Source organism: Eschrichtius robustus, chromosome 2, assembly GCF_028021215.1.
Source record: "Eschrichtius robustus isolate mEscRob2 chromosome 2, mEscRob2.pri, whole genome shotgun sequence".
NCBI classification, from domain to species: Eukaryota; Metazoa; Chordata; class Mammalia; order Artiodactyla; family Eschrichtiidae; genus Eschrichtius; species Eschrichtius robustus.
Genome location: NC_090825.1, coordinates 159,265,815 through 159,281,266, shown reverse-complemented (window position 1 = coordinate 159,281,266; position 15,452 = coordinate 159,265,815). Strand labels below are relative to the sequence as shown.

Sequence of the window (15,452 nt, the reverse complement as noted above, 5' to 3'; positions counted from 1 at the left end):
TGAGAGGAGATGGTGACCCAAAGCCCAGGCCAGGGCTGAGTTCACGACCCTCCAAGGCCCCCTTGCTCTGCAGGGAAGGGGCAGAGAAGCCTCCCGCCCCCTCCTCAGGCTTCAGGGACTTGGACTAGAAACAGCCCAAGAAAAAAGACTCGGTCTCTTTTCCCCTGACTTTAGCTTCCTTTTAGGGCCAGTCTCATTCCAGGGCATCTTACCCTCCAACCCTCCATACCTCCTCCCCACCCCCACAAAACACCCTTGCACAATCCAACCCTGTTTTCCTTATAATATTTGACTTTAAATTATCTTGAGCGTTTATGTGTTTATTCTGTCTTCCTGCCCCTAACCTCCCCCCCTCCCCCCCACCTTTTAGGATAAAAGCTCCATTGGGGCCAGGAGATTGTACTCATCGCTGCTGTATCCCCAACACTATGTGCTTGGAACACAGTAGCTCCGCAGAAATAGTCTGAAGTAGCCGATATCCTCCGTTTATGAATGGGGAAACCCCGGTTTCAAACCTGATGAAACACGCAAGGAAGAGGATAGTCCACAGCCTGTCCAGCAGCAGCCCGCGGGGGCGAAGAGGCCTGTCCCTGCGCTGTGAGCCTGGGTGGTCCTGGCCCAGGCGGGAGTTGTGGGGGTCGGAGGGTTGAGTGAACCTTGCCTGGGGCCACAGTCCGAGGCTGAGGCTGCATCCAAGCCAGCAGGACCTCACAGGGTTTCGCGAACGCCCCAGGCTTCCCCGCTTCCTCTGGGGAAGCCTGCCTCTCACCTATACTGGGTGTGAGCAAAGCCTAGCTTCTGCCAGAACTTAGAATGCCCAGCTCATACGTCAGGCTCCTTCACCTCTGTCTGTCATTGTTTTCCCCAGTATGTGGCTCTTCTTACATCATGGTTTTGTTACTTTTCAGGTTGCACCATGTTTTCTTACATGGCTGATTTTGTCAATCTTTCCTTGTTGGGATTGTGTGGTTTTGTTTTGTTTTGTTTTGTTGGAGGGTGGCTGCTTCAAAGCAGAAAAACTTAGCTGTTCTCCACTAACTCAGTACAGTCTTTTTACCTTTTGCTAGTTTCCTAGGATTTGATTTTTAAAATTTAATTCCCAATGCATGTCCGTTTTATTTTGCAGGGGGTGGTGCAAAGTATGACTTATTTTTTCCCATATTTTTGTCCAGTTATCCCAGAACTGCTTAAAAAATAATCTTCCTTACCCTCTCATTTGGAAGCCCGTTACCATAATATTAAGATTTTTCTACAAAATGAAATCTATTTCTTGCTCTTCATTCTTCCCACTGAGGTATAATTTTATTTTTATACGAATGTCATATTGTTTTACTCACTACTTTGTAATATGTTCTAATATGTGGTGGGATTAAACACTGCTCACAAAAAGGGCAAAAAAGAAAAACAAACACAAGGTTATTGAGAAAGCAGATCACTGGTTGCCTGAGGTTGGGGTAGAATGGCTGACTACAGAGGTACACGGGGATTTGGGGGGGATGATGGAACTATCCTGTATCCTGGCTATTCTGTAGGGCTGGTTGTACAATTCTCTGTACTATCAAAGCAGTGAATTTTCCTGTATGTAAATTATACCTTAAAAATGGCAGGGGGCAGGGAGGCCAGTACACAAAGAGCATACTAGATAACAAAGAAGGAAGGAAGGAAGGAAGGAAAGAAAGACAGGTTCTTGATAGAGAGGACAAGCCCTGGAGTGCTCTCCTGAAAAACAGCCTTCCTTGCCTCCCAGAGTGTGTCCAGGAAGGCCAGGCTAGGAAAAGATGAACCTCCCCTGATAGCTGGGGGGATGGGGGGCAACGGCAGGTAGTGCAGCCACCACCTGCCTTCTGCAGAACCTGGGAGCATCAGGGCTCAACATCGGTTCAAGTTGCCCACTCAGGCCCTGCTCTTCCTTCCACCCTCCAGGTGGCTCCCAGCCAGTCTCCTGTTTCTCCCTACCCCTGCCACTCCTTGCAAAGCTTTGGTTCAGGCCAGGAGCAGCTACGTCATTTGCAGGCCCCAGAGCAAAATGAAAATGCGAGCCCCTTGTTCAAACATCATTAACTTCCGGATGATGACAGCAGAGCATTGCACCAAGTCTAAGGCCCTTCTGAGTGTGGGGCCCTTGGTGACTACACAGGTCACACACACACAAAGCTGGTCCTGGTTCTGGCCCTTCTCCTTGGCTGCCTGAGGGACCCACCCACAGTCACAGGAGGTGAAGTCCTTCTGTGCCAGCTTGCCAGGCTGTCCAGCTTGCCTCCTTTCACCCCTTTCCAGACAAGACCCTCCCATAGACATGCCCCACGCTTCCCTGTGGCCAAATCCAGGCCTATCCTGGAATGCCCTCATCTCACCCTACTCCAGAGGAAATACCCCCAACTTCCCCTCCTCTGAGAAGATTACCCCTTTAAAGAAAAAAATTACTCATGACACGTGTTAAAGAATGGTAAGGAAGACTTTATTCAAGGGGGGCTACTGGAATGGGGTTTTGTGGTAGGGGCCAGAGAGTGGCCTCAACTCCAAATGTAACCAGGAAACATTGAATTCATAGCCAAGGAGCAGGGTGGAGGTCAGCAGATGGAAAATTACTAAGAGGAAACCTCAAGGTGCAGGGGGAACTGGCTAAACAACCTCAGAGGATTCTCAATGAAGGCAGGCCAGAGTGACCAGACATAACCTGGGAGATGGTGGAGGCTGAGGAACCAGATTAGATATGGAAGGTGATCAGATATGGAGGATGGGAGAACTCTGTCTAACCTAACTTAGCAGGATTCTCGCTAGAACTGGACTGCACAAGGAAGGACACAGGAAGGCACACTCAAAAAGAAAGCTCGGAAGTGGCCGACCAAAGTTTGGTCAACATCCATCCCCCCGCCCCCCTATGACCTGGAGTGATAAGTGAGCCAGCTCTCCTCTGAACTCCCATGGCACTCAAACTTCACCTCTCATGACCTATTTCGCTTTTGTTTTTGTTTCAAGAAACAGCACATTCTTTTTCTTTCCTGAATCCAATACAGAGGGCTAAAGGCCCCACCTACTAGGGTGGTGGGTTATGCAATCTGAATTGTCACCTGCATGCTCTTTGGAAAAAGTTTCCCTAATACCTGCAGCTCCCCAAGTCTCAAAGAAATTTACTCTCAATCCCCCAGACGGGCTCCCTCTGCCTTCTCCGTGATCTGCTGACTTGCTCACCACTGTGGAGGTGCCTCTGTTGTCCCCACCTCTGTATGTTTGCACTCTTCTGGCCCAGTCACTACTGTGACTTGTGTGTGTGTTGTCTCTCTCCCCCACCCTCCAGGAAGGGCCACGGGGGCAGAGGCTTTGACCACCTTGGCTTCCTCCCCAAGGGAGGCACTCAGTACATCACTGTGCAGTGAATGGCAGTGCTTGGCACAGACCTGGTTCAGACCAGGTGGCACGAAAGGTGAATGAATGCTCGCAGCTGGAGCCTTTGCCATCTTTCCCCCGCCCCACCAGCTTGAATCCATATGCTAGTCAGGGGAGGGGTGTGGTCTCTCTTGACTCCAAAGCCCCCCAGTGCCTGCTGGGCTGGAACCAGACAGGCTCTGGGGATGAAAACAGAAGAGCCGGCCCTGCCCCAACCATGCCCACAGCCCAGTGGAAACAGAGGCAAACTGACAATTCCAACAGCACAGAAAAAGCTGGTGGAGAGACGGAGGGGCTGCGGGCATAGGGAGTGAGGAATTGCCTAGGCAGGGTGTCAGTGCAGGGAAGGCTTTCCTAAGGAGGCAAGATCTGAGCACCGTGAAGGGGCATCTGGAGAATGAGGGCCCAGAGGGCTGCTGGCATCAGGAGGGGCACCACTATCAGTGACCCTGGAGGGAGACTGTCAGAGGCCTCAAGTGACAGGTTAAGGGGCCCAGGGAGCCACTGGAGGGTGTGAAGCTGTCTGAGCTGAGAACAAAGGGACCGAGGGCAGGGAGCCCAGTGTAGGGAGCTAGTCTCAGTCTGGAGAGAATTAGCTCTTGGGCCTAGTCTGCTGGGGGAGGGGGTCTGAGGACAGCTGGGGAGCTGAGGGGTCCACCAGGGGCAGGACAGAGGGGCTGCCCCAAGCAGTAGCCACTACAGTGGCACCTGTGATCGGCTGGCCCCAGAGCCGCCCAGCCGGCTTGGGGACAGGGAACTGGTTTTCCCAGCAGGGATGAGCTCACAGGGATCTGGTTCCCTCTGAGCCACCCCAGCTTCGGCTCTCTCGTGCCCTCCCCGTACATCTGAGCCTGGCCTTGGTTTCTGGCACAGTTGCCAAGTTTTGGTACCGCCCGCCCACTCCCCGCTGGCTATACTGGCCAGCCCAGCTCCCTAATTGCTGGGTGGGGAGCTGTTCTGCAGAGCTGGGACACCAAAAGGTGGACCCCAGCCACTGCGGGGCACGTGGGCACCCAGCCTGACCAGCTCCAGGCCCTGGGGGTGACCCAGGCTTCAGGCTAGCACTGAGCTCTGGAGGGCCCTTTGGAGGAACCATTGACCCGGAAACCTCGATTAGAAGGGGTGTGTGAAATGGGTATGAAGGCCTGTCATGGACAGGCCAGCCTAACCCAAGTGTCCCTGCTTTCCCTCCCCAGGCAGAGGACCTGGGCTCAGGGGTGAGCCCAGATGGGTCTCAGCTAGGCCCAGGGGTCTGCCCTGGCCACAGGCTCCAGCCAAGCCTGGCCAGTGCTAAAAGGGGCTGAGACTGGTGGGAAAGAATGCAACAGAGGGAGGGACCAGGAAGCAGCCCTCCAGGCCTCCAGCCCCAGGAACCCCAAACACACCCCCTTAGACACACCCACCACCCACAGCACATCTCTACTATACACACCTGACACTCACACAGACATAAACACACCACCCCGACAGCAGACAACACACACCCTGCTCTCTGCCCTAAAAAGGTGGGGCACACTGGCTCACACTCCACAGCTGCATCCAAACCCCTGCACAGTGACTCCACTCCACCACCAGGACCCACCTGCTGGGGCCTGAGGGGGCCGCCAGGCGTGGCCAGGGAAGGAGCTGATCACAGCCATAGGGAACAAACTGGGGGTCTCTGCAGAGATTACCAGAGGTGGCCACTACCCCACCATGACAGGGCCTGGGAGGGAGACGTCTGTGTCCTGGCTCCCTTGTGGCAGGAAGCACATCTAGTTCAACCCTGACCCCCCATGCCCTGACAGCCTAACGCAGCACCAGGCAGGCAGGAAGCACTCCATGCATGGCAGCAGTTACACGGATGCATCTGTAAGGACACCAGACTTCAGAGCAAGGGCTAGGGAGATGCCTCTTGCACAGCCAGGCTGGTTCTGTGCTCCAGATCACCCACCCAGGAGGGAGCAAGGGGCCAGAGGGGAAGCCAGATGTCTGAGAGGGCAAGGATGGGAGTGGGTTTTAGGGGCCAAAGACCAGCCCTGGCTAAGAGCAAGGGTCAGGGAGCCTAACGCAGGGCCAGGGATGGGGGTGCTTCCTCCCAGGAAAGAACTTGGCAGAATACAAATCAGATTATATCTCACTCCTGCTCAAGAATACCCCATGGCCCCCCATGCCTACAGGGAAATGTCCACATTCCCTGCTGTGGTTCTGGCCCTTTACCAAGCTTTCTCTGCCTCATCTCCTGTACCTTCCCAGGGCCCTCATCCCAAAGGAGGGAGGGGTGCACAAGCCAGAGAAAAAGGTGGGAGGTATGTTCTGGGAGGAGCAGGGCCCCTCCTGGAGGCTTAAGGTTCTCCAGCAGAAGCTGTCTTAGGCCGGCCCCACATCCAGCTGGGCCTGGGAACCTGGGGCCCAGACTTTCCAAAAAGAGGACGTCGTTTCACGTTATAGCAATACCTTGGCTGACTTGCCTTCTGAAAAGTCCCACTGATGCTAAAGAAAGGAATCTCATCCCACATGGCAGCTAAGGAACTCTGTGGTTCCAGGGCAAGGATTCCTCCACTCCCCACCGTGCATGTCCAGCAGCTGCACACAGAGGCACAAGGCATACCCTCCCCACTGACCATGAACATGGTGGAGCTACAGCCCGGTACAACAGCCCTAACCCTGACCATCCACGATCCTCTGGACTCAGGTCAGGGACAGGCCCAACATCATCACCTGGTGCCTCCTTGTAGAAAATGTGATTTTATTCTGGGGAGGCCAGTGTTCCCACCCCAGCCTCCCTCCCTCACACTGGCCCTTTTGCATCACAGGGCTCTTCATTCCCAAACCTCCTTTCCTGGGCCACACCTACTTCAGAGAGCAGGGCTGGGCTCTGCCTGGGTATTCCTCAGCCAGTAGAGCCTTGCCCTGGCTCCTGCTGCTGGCACCCCATCCAGCCCACAGCCCCACTGGATCCCTTCTGTCAGCGAGCCTCTCCATCTTTGGCTGGTCTCAGCAGATTCTGCCCCAGACCAATGTAAGGAAGGAGCTGGCCGTCTCAGAGTGGGCTTGTCCAAGCCATCTTCTGACAGTGCTTCTGCTGTCAGCTCACTCCGCTGGCCTCAGATCTTGGAGGACTCAAGCCGAGGGCTCCAGGGCGCGAGGGGCTCACGCAGTGCCTGCAGCTCCTGTTCCAGAGCCTGGTTGCGGCGGTACATGTCCATGTAGCCCCCCTGGATCTCCCGCTGGTAGCGCAGCACCCGCTCCTTCTCCTCCTGCCATATCCGCCGCTCCTGCTCAAAGCGCAGTGCCTGCTCCTGGCCCCGGAGCCGCTCCTTCAGCAGCTCAGCCCGCAGCTGCTCGGCACCATCTCCGGCCTCACTGCCTCCTGCCTCCCCCAGCAGCCCCCTGCTCTTGCAGTCATCTGTCTCACAGCTGCCTGGGGCCTCCTCCCGAGGGGCCTGCTCCTGCAGGCTCCGCACAGCCTCTCGCAGCTGGGCCAGCTCTGCGTCCTGGGCCTGGGCTTGCACCCGGCTGCCCCTAAGTTGCGTCTTCAGGCTGAAGATCTCAGCAAGCTTCTGTGCCAGCTCAGCCTGGGCCTCCCGCAGCTGCTGCTTCAGGAGGCTAATCTCTGCTGTCTTCTGGCACACCTGAAGGGGGACAGGGATGGGCAAGAGCCAAGCAAAGCAGGGTAAGGGGGGACCAGTTGGAAGGCAGGCAGAGGATGGGACGACAGTAATGAAGGCAGGAGTTTCTGAATGCCTAGTCTCTCACCTCCCATCGGGCTTCTTCCTCTGGTCGGGCACTGGGATCGGCCTCTGGGCCCAGGCCCTGCTGTGCCCGCAGCTCCTTGCGTAGGCGCCTCTGCTCCTGCTGGGCCATGAACAGCTGTAGCTGGAGGTTGCGCTCACTACGCTCGGCCTTCTGGGTCACCTCGTGCAACTGCTCCACGTATAGGCGCTTCAGCTCAGACAGCCACAGCCGCTGGCGCTCCTCCAGCACCTGCCAAGGGGAAGAGGCACCTGCCATGCCCTGATATCCACACACGGCCCTGCCCCCCGGACACCGACTGCCTGCACTCCCATGGCTGGCCCACAGATCCAACACTCCAGCTGCTTCTAACGTCCTGTGCCTCAACACCACAGGGTCCAGGGTCCAATGCTCTGGCCACACATGTGCCCTAACCCAGGATGTCCTCCAGAGGTGAAGTGTCCTCAACACATGGCCCTCCCAGGGAGTCTCCCTCCTACCCAACTCCCAGCAAGGACCACCAATGCCATGACATCCCCACCACGTGGGGCTTGGGGAGAGGAGCCAAATCACCTCTCTCTTCCTTATTCTCTTGTGCCCAGAGCCATGTGGGAGAGCTGGCTGGTGACCCTCTGTCTGCCCTGTACCCTAATGCCAAGGGACAGACCAGCACAGCAAGGCAGGGGCTGCTCTCACCTGTGTGAAGGGGTTGGTGCCGTCCTCATCACTGAGGCCCCTCTTGAGCTCCTCACAGGAGTCGGGCAGCACGGCCACCGTGTCCTCGGCAGTGGGGCAGGAGAACTCGTAGGGGGGGGGTGGTTCGGGCAGGCAGCTCAGCACAGCCTCCTTGGGACCCCGTGAGGCCCGGTCCAGGGAGCCCCCGAGGTGGTTAATGTGGCCCAGGGAGGAGCAGAAGGGGCCGGGGCCGGTGCTGGGACCGCGGCCAAAGCTGCCTCCGCTGGAGGAGTCGGATAGACTTGGCTCGGGCTCGGGGCCACCCTCATCCAGGCTGAGGGCTTGCAGCAGCTGGGCACGGGCCTGGGCCTGGCTGGCCCGGGGCCCCGGGCTCAGGGGCGGGTGGCAGGCCAGCGTGTGCAGGCTGCCATTGCTGCGCCACAGCTTCTGACCCTTGTGGGCCGCCAGGCTCTGCATGGACAGAAAGCCTTTCCCGGTGCCCACTGCCGGCTTGAATACTGATGGGCGAATGTGGCACTGCCAGGAAGAGAGGGCAGGAATGAGACCCTGGGCTGACTGCTCTGCTCTCCCTCCGATGCTCCCTCCCGCAGCCTCTAGGAATCCTCTTTGAGAACATGGGGGACATGTCGCCAGGAGGCAGTGACCAAGTCTCAAGCCAGCCCATAGCAACACTTTCACGGGACTTCCCTGGTGGCGCGGTGGTTAGACTCCGCGCTCCGATGCAAGGGGCCCCAGTTCAATCCCTGGTCAGGGAACTAGGTCCCACATGCATGCTGCAACTAAGAGTTCACATGCTGCAACTAAGGAGGCCACCTGCCATAACTAAGGAGCCCATGTGCCGCAACTAAGGAGCCTGCTTGCCGCGACTAAGACCCAGCACAACCAAATAAATAAATTAAATATTAAAAAAAAAATTTCCGCATGTTATTAAAAAAAAAAAAAAAAAAAGGCTTTCACATCCCATCCCAGCATCAGGGTCTCCAAGGAAGCCCCCATCCCCACACTACCACAGTAGGGAGGGGCACAGCAGAGGCACACCTTGTCAAAACGACCCCGCTCAGGCAGCGAAGTCTTGCTGAAGTCACCAGCCCGAGGATGTTCCTGGTAGTAGAGGGTGGCATAGTCGGCAGGCTCGTTCCGAGGGGCCTTCTTGGTGGTCTTGCTGTCCTTCTTGGGGAGGTGCAGGTAGCTGAAGAGCTCGCGCTGGCCCACGCCTTTCCGGAAGAGCCCATCAGGCTGGCGGGAGCCCCGAGACCCTGCGAGTGCTGCCCGTAGCTCTTCAGGGGAAAAGTCCTGCCGTTCCAACAGGCTGCCCACGTTGCCCATGGCAATGCCAGCAGCGCCTGGGGCTGTGGCCATGAAGTTTCACCAGGGCAGAGGCGGCTGCTTCTGGGGGTCGGGAGGCTCCATCAGAGCAGGTAGGTGCTTTCTGCCCAACTCCCCTGATGCCCTAAAACCAGTGCTTGCTCTCTGTGTCAGCTCCCCACCTGGCCCACCCAGGAGTGGCAGATGTGGGTTCTAGAGAGAATCCAGGACAGGATTCCTAGAGAAAGGAGTAAAGGTCCCAAGGCCACCTGTCTAGTGCTCCAGCTCCAACTAGGGGCCAGTGTGTGACTGAGGTCACGGGGGACCAGGACCTGAAGCAGCAGGATAGGGGCCCCTCCCAGGACTGGGCCAGCTGAGGACTCCATCGCTGTCTGACTCTAACTTTGTTCATTCTCCTGCCAGGCACCCAATGTGGTGGGTGGGCAGAGGGCACCAGGGAACCAGGGCCGGTGGCCTCAGAATTTCCATTCCTTCTTCCCTTGGGAGGGGGAAAACCCCATTCAACCCCTCTTCCTGTAGAGGGTCAGAGTTTTCCCAAGGGAAGCACCTGGCACGGGTGGGGTTGGGGGCTACCGCAGGAGGGATACAAACAGGAAGGGCCCGAGGGGAAGAAGGATGGTGGGAACAATGGCCACAAGTTCCGGAACAGGTGTCCATGTTGGGGCAGTGGTGCGAGGCAGGGGGAAGGGGCAGCCAGAGCCCCTGCCAGCCCCTGTATATGCTGCTCCTCCAAAGCCCACCACCAGGCAGCGGGGCCCAAATCCTGACCCAATGTGTGGAACCAATCAGTGTGTGGGCCCTGGCTTCCTCATCTGGACAATGGCCATGACAACTCTTATCACTCAGGGATGCTAGGAGGACTGGCTAAGATTAGAGGACAAAACACCCAGTCCAGGGCCTGGCCTACAGCCAGGATCAACACAGGCTGGCTGAAGCTGAGCTTAGCTGGTAGACACGTGAACGCCGCCAGCAAGTTCCCGAGCGACCAGGTCTCCCACCTGTGCTGGGACCACACTGTGGAGGGCAGCGCCTGTCCCTAGTGCCCGGCTGGATCCCCTGTGTCCAGCCCAGCACCTGGCACACAGTAGGTGCTCAGAAAGGACTTGCCAAATGAACGAATGCCACCTTCTCTGCCTCCCAGCCGGCTGTTCCCATTCACGGACAGACACCAGCAGGCACAGTGCAGCTGCCCATCCACCCCCGCACCCCTGCCCCGCAACCCAACATGCTTCCGGGACACTGACTCCCGCTCCAAACAATGGTTAGGAGGTTCCATCTTCCTCAACCATTTCCAGGTTTTGTGTTTGTAGAACACAAAGCTCACAGGGAGTGGGAAGGAGGGAGGGGGGTGGAAGGGCACGGCCCTGCCCTCACACCCTGTGGCCCTCAATCTCACGCCGGGCAAAAGCAACCTTCCCAACCATCCCCTACCAGCCCCCAGACAGCTCAACCCCTCTGGGGGTGTCACAAGCTACACAGGGTTAAGGGAGTCATCCAGATAAGGAATGACACGTGCTGGGCACCTACAGTGACATGGCCCTGCGTAGGGGTCTCACGGAGTCCTGGCACATGGTTAACTATCTGGTTTTTTAGATAAGGGCACTGGGGGCTCCGAAAGGTGAAGTGGCTTGCCAAAGGTCACAGAGCTGGTCAGAGTGAGCATGTCTGTGATTCTAGTACCACGACTGCCAAATGTCTAGTGGGGACCCAGGATGCACCCACGGCCCAAGAGTTGGACTTGAAGCATCTTGCCCCCCAATCTGACACCCCCTCACCATGACAAGCCCACCCAGCAACAGACACCGCTGTGTCGGAGAGCCCACTGAACTCCTGTCACTGCTTCTTGGGGAGGTAGACAGCAGAGAATCTGGTCTCCAGCCCACTCTCACACCATCTCTCCACGGGGCACCTCCCTTCGCCATGCCTCAGTTTCCCCACCTTTCCCCAAAGTGGGAAAGACTCTACCTGCCCTGCCATCCTTATAGGGTTGCTGTGACAGTCACAGAGATGGGGAGGTGAAAGGGCTTGTGAACTGCAAGCCTGGTGACAGCATGGGGGCTGGGATGGTGGCAGTGGTGCCAAATATGCCCACTTTATCCCAAACACACAGTGCCTCACGTTCCCCTGGCCAGAGCCTCATTTCCTATCTCAGGGAGCAATAACTGACACTCCATAATCCCCACGAAGGGTCTCAGGTCCAGGGAAGAGGCAGCCATGGGCCAAAACAGCACATACACAACACACATACGGCAGTCCAGTCAGTGCCACCAGCGGCACAGAAGTTCCTCCGTTAGAGGACACAGAGAGGATCCAACAGCAGACACAGTCACGCGCAAGGTCATCCACACAGCACTGATCACCTTCCAGACACACACATAACACACGAATACATACTGTCTTCCCTAGCCCCAAGGCTGCTAGATGTAGGGGACTGTGTATGTGTGTGTGTGTGTGCGTGTGCGCACACACGGGACCGGCTTTTCTCCACAAGTGAGTTGAGCAATTTGAAATAACTATGGAGCTAGATGGAGGGGCAAAAACAGCCCTTCCCTTTGTCTTTCCCAAAGGCCCCCACCCTCTCCCCTCCACCCTCCACCCCTCCTAGATAACTTCTCTGGCTATATTATTAGCTCCCCCAGTGGGGCTAAGGCCCCTGGCTTTTGGGAGGCTCCACCCTGCCCAGGTTTCAGTCTGGGGACAGTCCTTTTTCCTAAAGGAGACCATCCACCTCCCCTGCCTCCCCCACACTCCCAATACACACATTCCTTCCCACTGCTTGGAAGCCCAGGGACTGGTCCACTCAGGCCAGGGCAGCTGTGCAGGAGAGGATGTGGCGGGGGAGGAGGGAGGGAGAGACAGCAAGTGCCTTGCAGCCCCACTGGGACCGCCAGAGCGAAAAACAGGGCCTCCTCCTCCAAGTGCCTGGGCTTCCCCGCCCAGAACTCATTACGTGCCTGGGGCCCAGAGCTCTGCACAGAGCTGAACCTCACCACCACCACCCCACTGCCCTGCCAGCAAGGTTTCGGCTGGGCCACATAGGTCCTATTCTGCACAGGTCCTGGTTGGCCCCAACAGGGCCCCTTTATTCCTGCTTCCACCTCCCCCTCCACCAGCTCCAAGATTAGTCAGAAACACGGAGAGCCTGGACACTGGGAGCATCTCCTTTGGACCAACCCTTGGTGGAGACAGGAGAACAGGGCTGGGGGACCACCCTGGCCATGAAGCAGAAAAAGAGAGGACACTCAGGGAGGCATCCCAGTGTCCCTTAGTGGGTGCCTTGTTGAGTCAGCCTGATGCTGGGCCTATCACATGCTCACAACACACATGGGAAGGGAATAGTGTCATCCCCCACTTCAGAAGAGAAAACTGAGGCCCAGAAGGTAAAATAATGTGCCTAAGGTCATGTTCAGCTGCATTGGAAAAAGTACACAGGCTCCCCACGTTTAGAAGCCTGCCCTGACCCCACTGTGCATCTCCTCCGGGGTGTACCCAGAGTACTCGGGTAGGAAGCTCCCAGTCTGGCCTTGGATGCCTTTAGCCCCTCTTGAGCCCTGGCCCCAGGGGAGGGTCCCACCACCTGCTGTGGGATCAGCTTTGCTGAGGGGCATGACTGCAGCTGCCCCTGAGGAATGGGACTGGAATGTCCCAGCTCCAAAAGAGGGGGCAGTCAGTAAGAGGGGCCCAAGGAGGGAATGGGAGAGGCTGGCATTCCCTAGTCCCACTTCGACCTGTGAAAAGGCAGAGTCCAGCATCTAAATGCTGCAGGAGTGATTCTTAGTATCACTATATGGTCACTTACAGTTGCACAGCACTCTACAGTTTTTATCAGCCCTTTTGTTTCATCATCTCATCTCCACGACAGCCTCATGGAGGCGGGAAAGACAGTAGTTACCCTTACCCCATCTTACAGCTAGGGAAACTGAGGCCCAGAAAGAGGTGAGCGGCCTAAGATCCCACAAGACGAGCATCCCAACTCCCCAGGCAAGGACCTCTCTTCTGCTCCAGGCTGTCCCAGCCAGGGGTTACCAGCTGCCCTCCATGGGCACACACTGCTGTGTATTATATCTGCTCGGCTCCCCACACTTGCAAGGGCACCTGCAACCAAGTTGGTTTGGATCCCAGTCCCCTCAGCCTGCAATCCCCCCCTGCTTGCCCGTGGGTCAGGAAGAAATAGTGGAAGCACGGCTGCATTTGGACTCTGAGCCCTGGAAGCTGCTAGCTCTATAGAGGCGGTGGCGGGAGCAGGCTGGCTGCATTCATTCAGTCTCGCACATACACACCCACACACAGCCAGCCGGTAGAGAGAGAAGCCCTGCCTAGGAGGGCTCTGGGAGGAGGCCGATCACCGGGCCCAGGATAGCCTCTGGCCTCTCTCCCTGCCTAGGCCGGGCAGGGAGCACCGAGGCCGAGGGACAGGCTGAGCCCCTGGTGCAAGCAAGGAGAGCCCCGATCTGCTCGTGGAGGCGGGGAGATTGCCGGGTAGGAGATGACAGGTCCCAGTCCTTTTTCTGGACGCAGTCAGGGCCCCGATTTCCGCCCGGCCCCAGGCGGGCCCTCACTTTGGCCAAAGGTTGTGGCCAGACTGGGATGGTGCTCAAGACCTGGGAGCGTCCCCTATTCATGGGACCCCTGGCAGCAGGCTGGCAGCTGCCGCTCGTGCAGGGTAGGGGGTTAGTGGAGGAAGGGGGTATCCCGGAGGGGGCGGGAGAGGGCAGGAGAGGGGTCTCGTGGGTAAGGTGGAGGGGCAGACGAGGCTGGCATCTCCATGGAATTTCCCCAGGGAAGGCTGTGGCCGAGGCCAGGGCTCCCCCAGAACTGCGGGAGGTCCTCCAGCTACCTGAGGGGCGGAAGGGGATGTCTCTTCCAGGCTCCTCTCTAAGGCTTGCCCCGAGCGGATAGGCTGGGGGCGCGGAAGCCGAGGTCAGACTCCAGCGCCAAGGGCACCTGCCCCACCCCAGCGGTGGTGCAGGGGGTCCCAGGAGCTGCTCCAAGAAAAGCGCGTTTGCAGCGTAACCTGCCGCCCGCCCTCCCAGCAGAGCGTCCCTGCTCGCGGACGGTCCCCGATCCCGCACCTCGGTGCTTCGGTATCTGGAAGCAAGGGGTACCTGGGCGCACACCGCACCTTGCCACCCTCGCTCACTTCTCAGACGTGAACCTCGGCCGGCGTAGGGCTCCGGCTTAGCCAAGGTCGCCGGGTTAGCTAGACCTCGGCGGCCGGCCCCACCCCCCGAGTCCGGCCCCAGGCCGCTGCGCGCCCCACTCACCATGCCGGCTCCGCTCCGCACCCCTCGCGCGCTGCAGCTCCCTTGCGCGGATTTGAACCCTCTCTCCAGGGCGCCGTCTCCAGCCGAGACTGCGAACCAGGCTGGAGCGGCCAGGCGGCAGGCGCCGGAAAAACGCGGGCGGGCGGGCGCCGAAGCCGGATTGGCGAGGGAGGAACGCCAATTCGTTCGCCAGCGCTCCCTAGCCTGCCCCAGGGGCGGAGGGAAAACCCGGCCTGACTCACTGGCGCGCGGCCGGCCCACAGCCGGGCCCAGGCCCCCGGATGTGGGGGGCGGGGAAAGGGGCCACCCCCGCCCACTGCGTGCCAACCTGAGCCCCGCCCGGGGTCTCGGCTCCAGCTTAAGCCTGCCCGCCGAGATGTCGCGCGGCGGTGGCGCCTGAGCTCCCTGCTGGTTGCGCTCTGCGTCGCGGGCGCCCGGTGTGCGCCAGCTCGGACCCGGGCCAGTCCGCAGCCCGAAGCGTGGCCGATGCTCCCAGAGGGCGCCCAGCCCGTCCCGCTCCTCCGCCGCCGTCTCTTCTCCTCCTGCCTCGCCCGCCCGTCTCGGTTTCCAGAACCCGACAGCTTCGGAAGAGGCGCGTTCCGTCCATCACCTCCTTGATTCTCGCCGCCTCCTCTTAGGTAAGCAGTATTATTCCCTTTTGAGGCTGAGCAAAACAGTAGTCCGAGAGGTGTGGAGACATTTACCCAAGGTTTCGGGCTCGTTAGCGACTGAATTGGGCGCTAAGGTTTTTTTTTTTTTTGCTGCCAAAGCCTTGTAGGGGGAGCAAATTCAGATGCCTTCAGGGGCCAGGCAAATAATGTGAGTCAAACGGGCAATAGAAGATGGAAACCGAGACAGAAATGGACACCTAACGGCGTTCAGATTCAAATAACAAAACACCGCGTTTCCCACAAAAGGTTATAAACATATAGTGAGGTATGACCCAGCAGTTCCACTCCTAGGTATACCCCAGAGAATTGAAAACAGGTACTCAAACAGACACTTGTGCACGAATGTTCATAGCAGGACTATTCACAATAGCCCAAAGGTGAAAACAACCCAAGT

General features: G+C 58.0%; 1 protein-coding gene and 1 long non-coding RNA gene across 3 annotated transcripts in view; one reads left to right on the top strand and one right to left on the bottom strand.

The window, feature by feature from the left end:
* Positions 1 to 5,957: 5,957 nt before the first annotated feature.
* Positions 5,958 to 14,503, bottom strand: N4BP3 (NEDD4 binding protein 3). Of its 2 annotated transcripts, none has more exons than XM_068534660.1 (5): positions 14,388 to 14,503; positions 8,836 to 9,186; positions 7,798 to 8,313; positions 7,126 to 7,353; positions 5,958 to 7,001 (listed from the first exon to the last, which is right to left on the bottom strand). In XM_068534660.1, the coding sequence occupies exons 2-5, from the start codon at positions 9,154 to 9,156 to the stop codon at positions 6,474 to 6,476; spliced, it is 1,593 nt and encodes a 530-aa protein (XP_068390761.1). In that variant the 5' UTR covers positions 9,157 to 9,186; positions 14,388 to 14,503; the 3' UTR covers positions 5,958 to 6,473. The 2 variants fall into 2 exon arrangements, with proteins under 2 accessions (XP_068390761.1, XP_068390762.1); XM_068534661.1 differs by having other exon boundaries at positions 8,836 to 9,183.
* Positions 14,504 to 14,638: 135 nt separating this feature from the next.
* The window catches only part of LOC137758660 (uncharacterized), a 44,652-nt gene continuing 43,838 nt past the window's right edge, over positions 14,639 to 15,452 (top strand). The window contains exon 1 of the long non-coding RNA XR_011073026.1: positions 14,639 to 15,025. This is a non-coding gene — a long non-coding RNA (uncharacterized lncRNA). The remainder of the gene's footprint in view (positions 15,026 to 15,452) is intronic.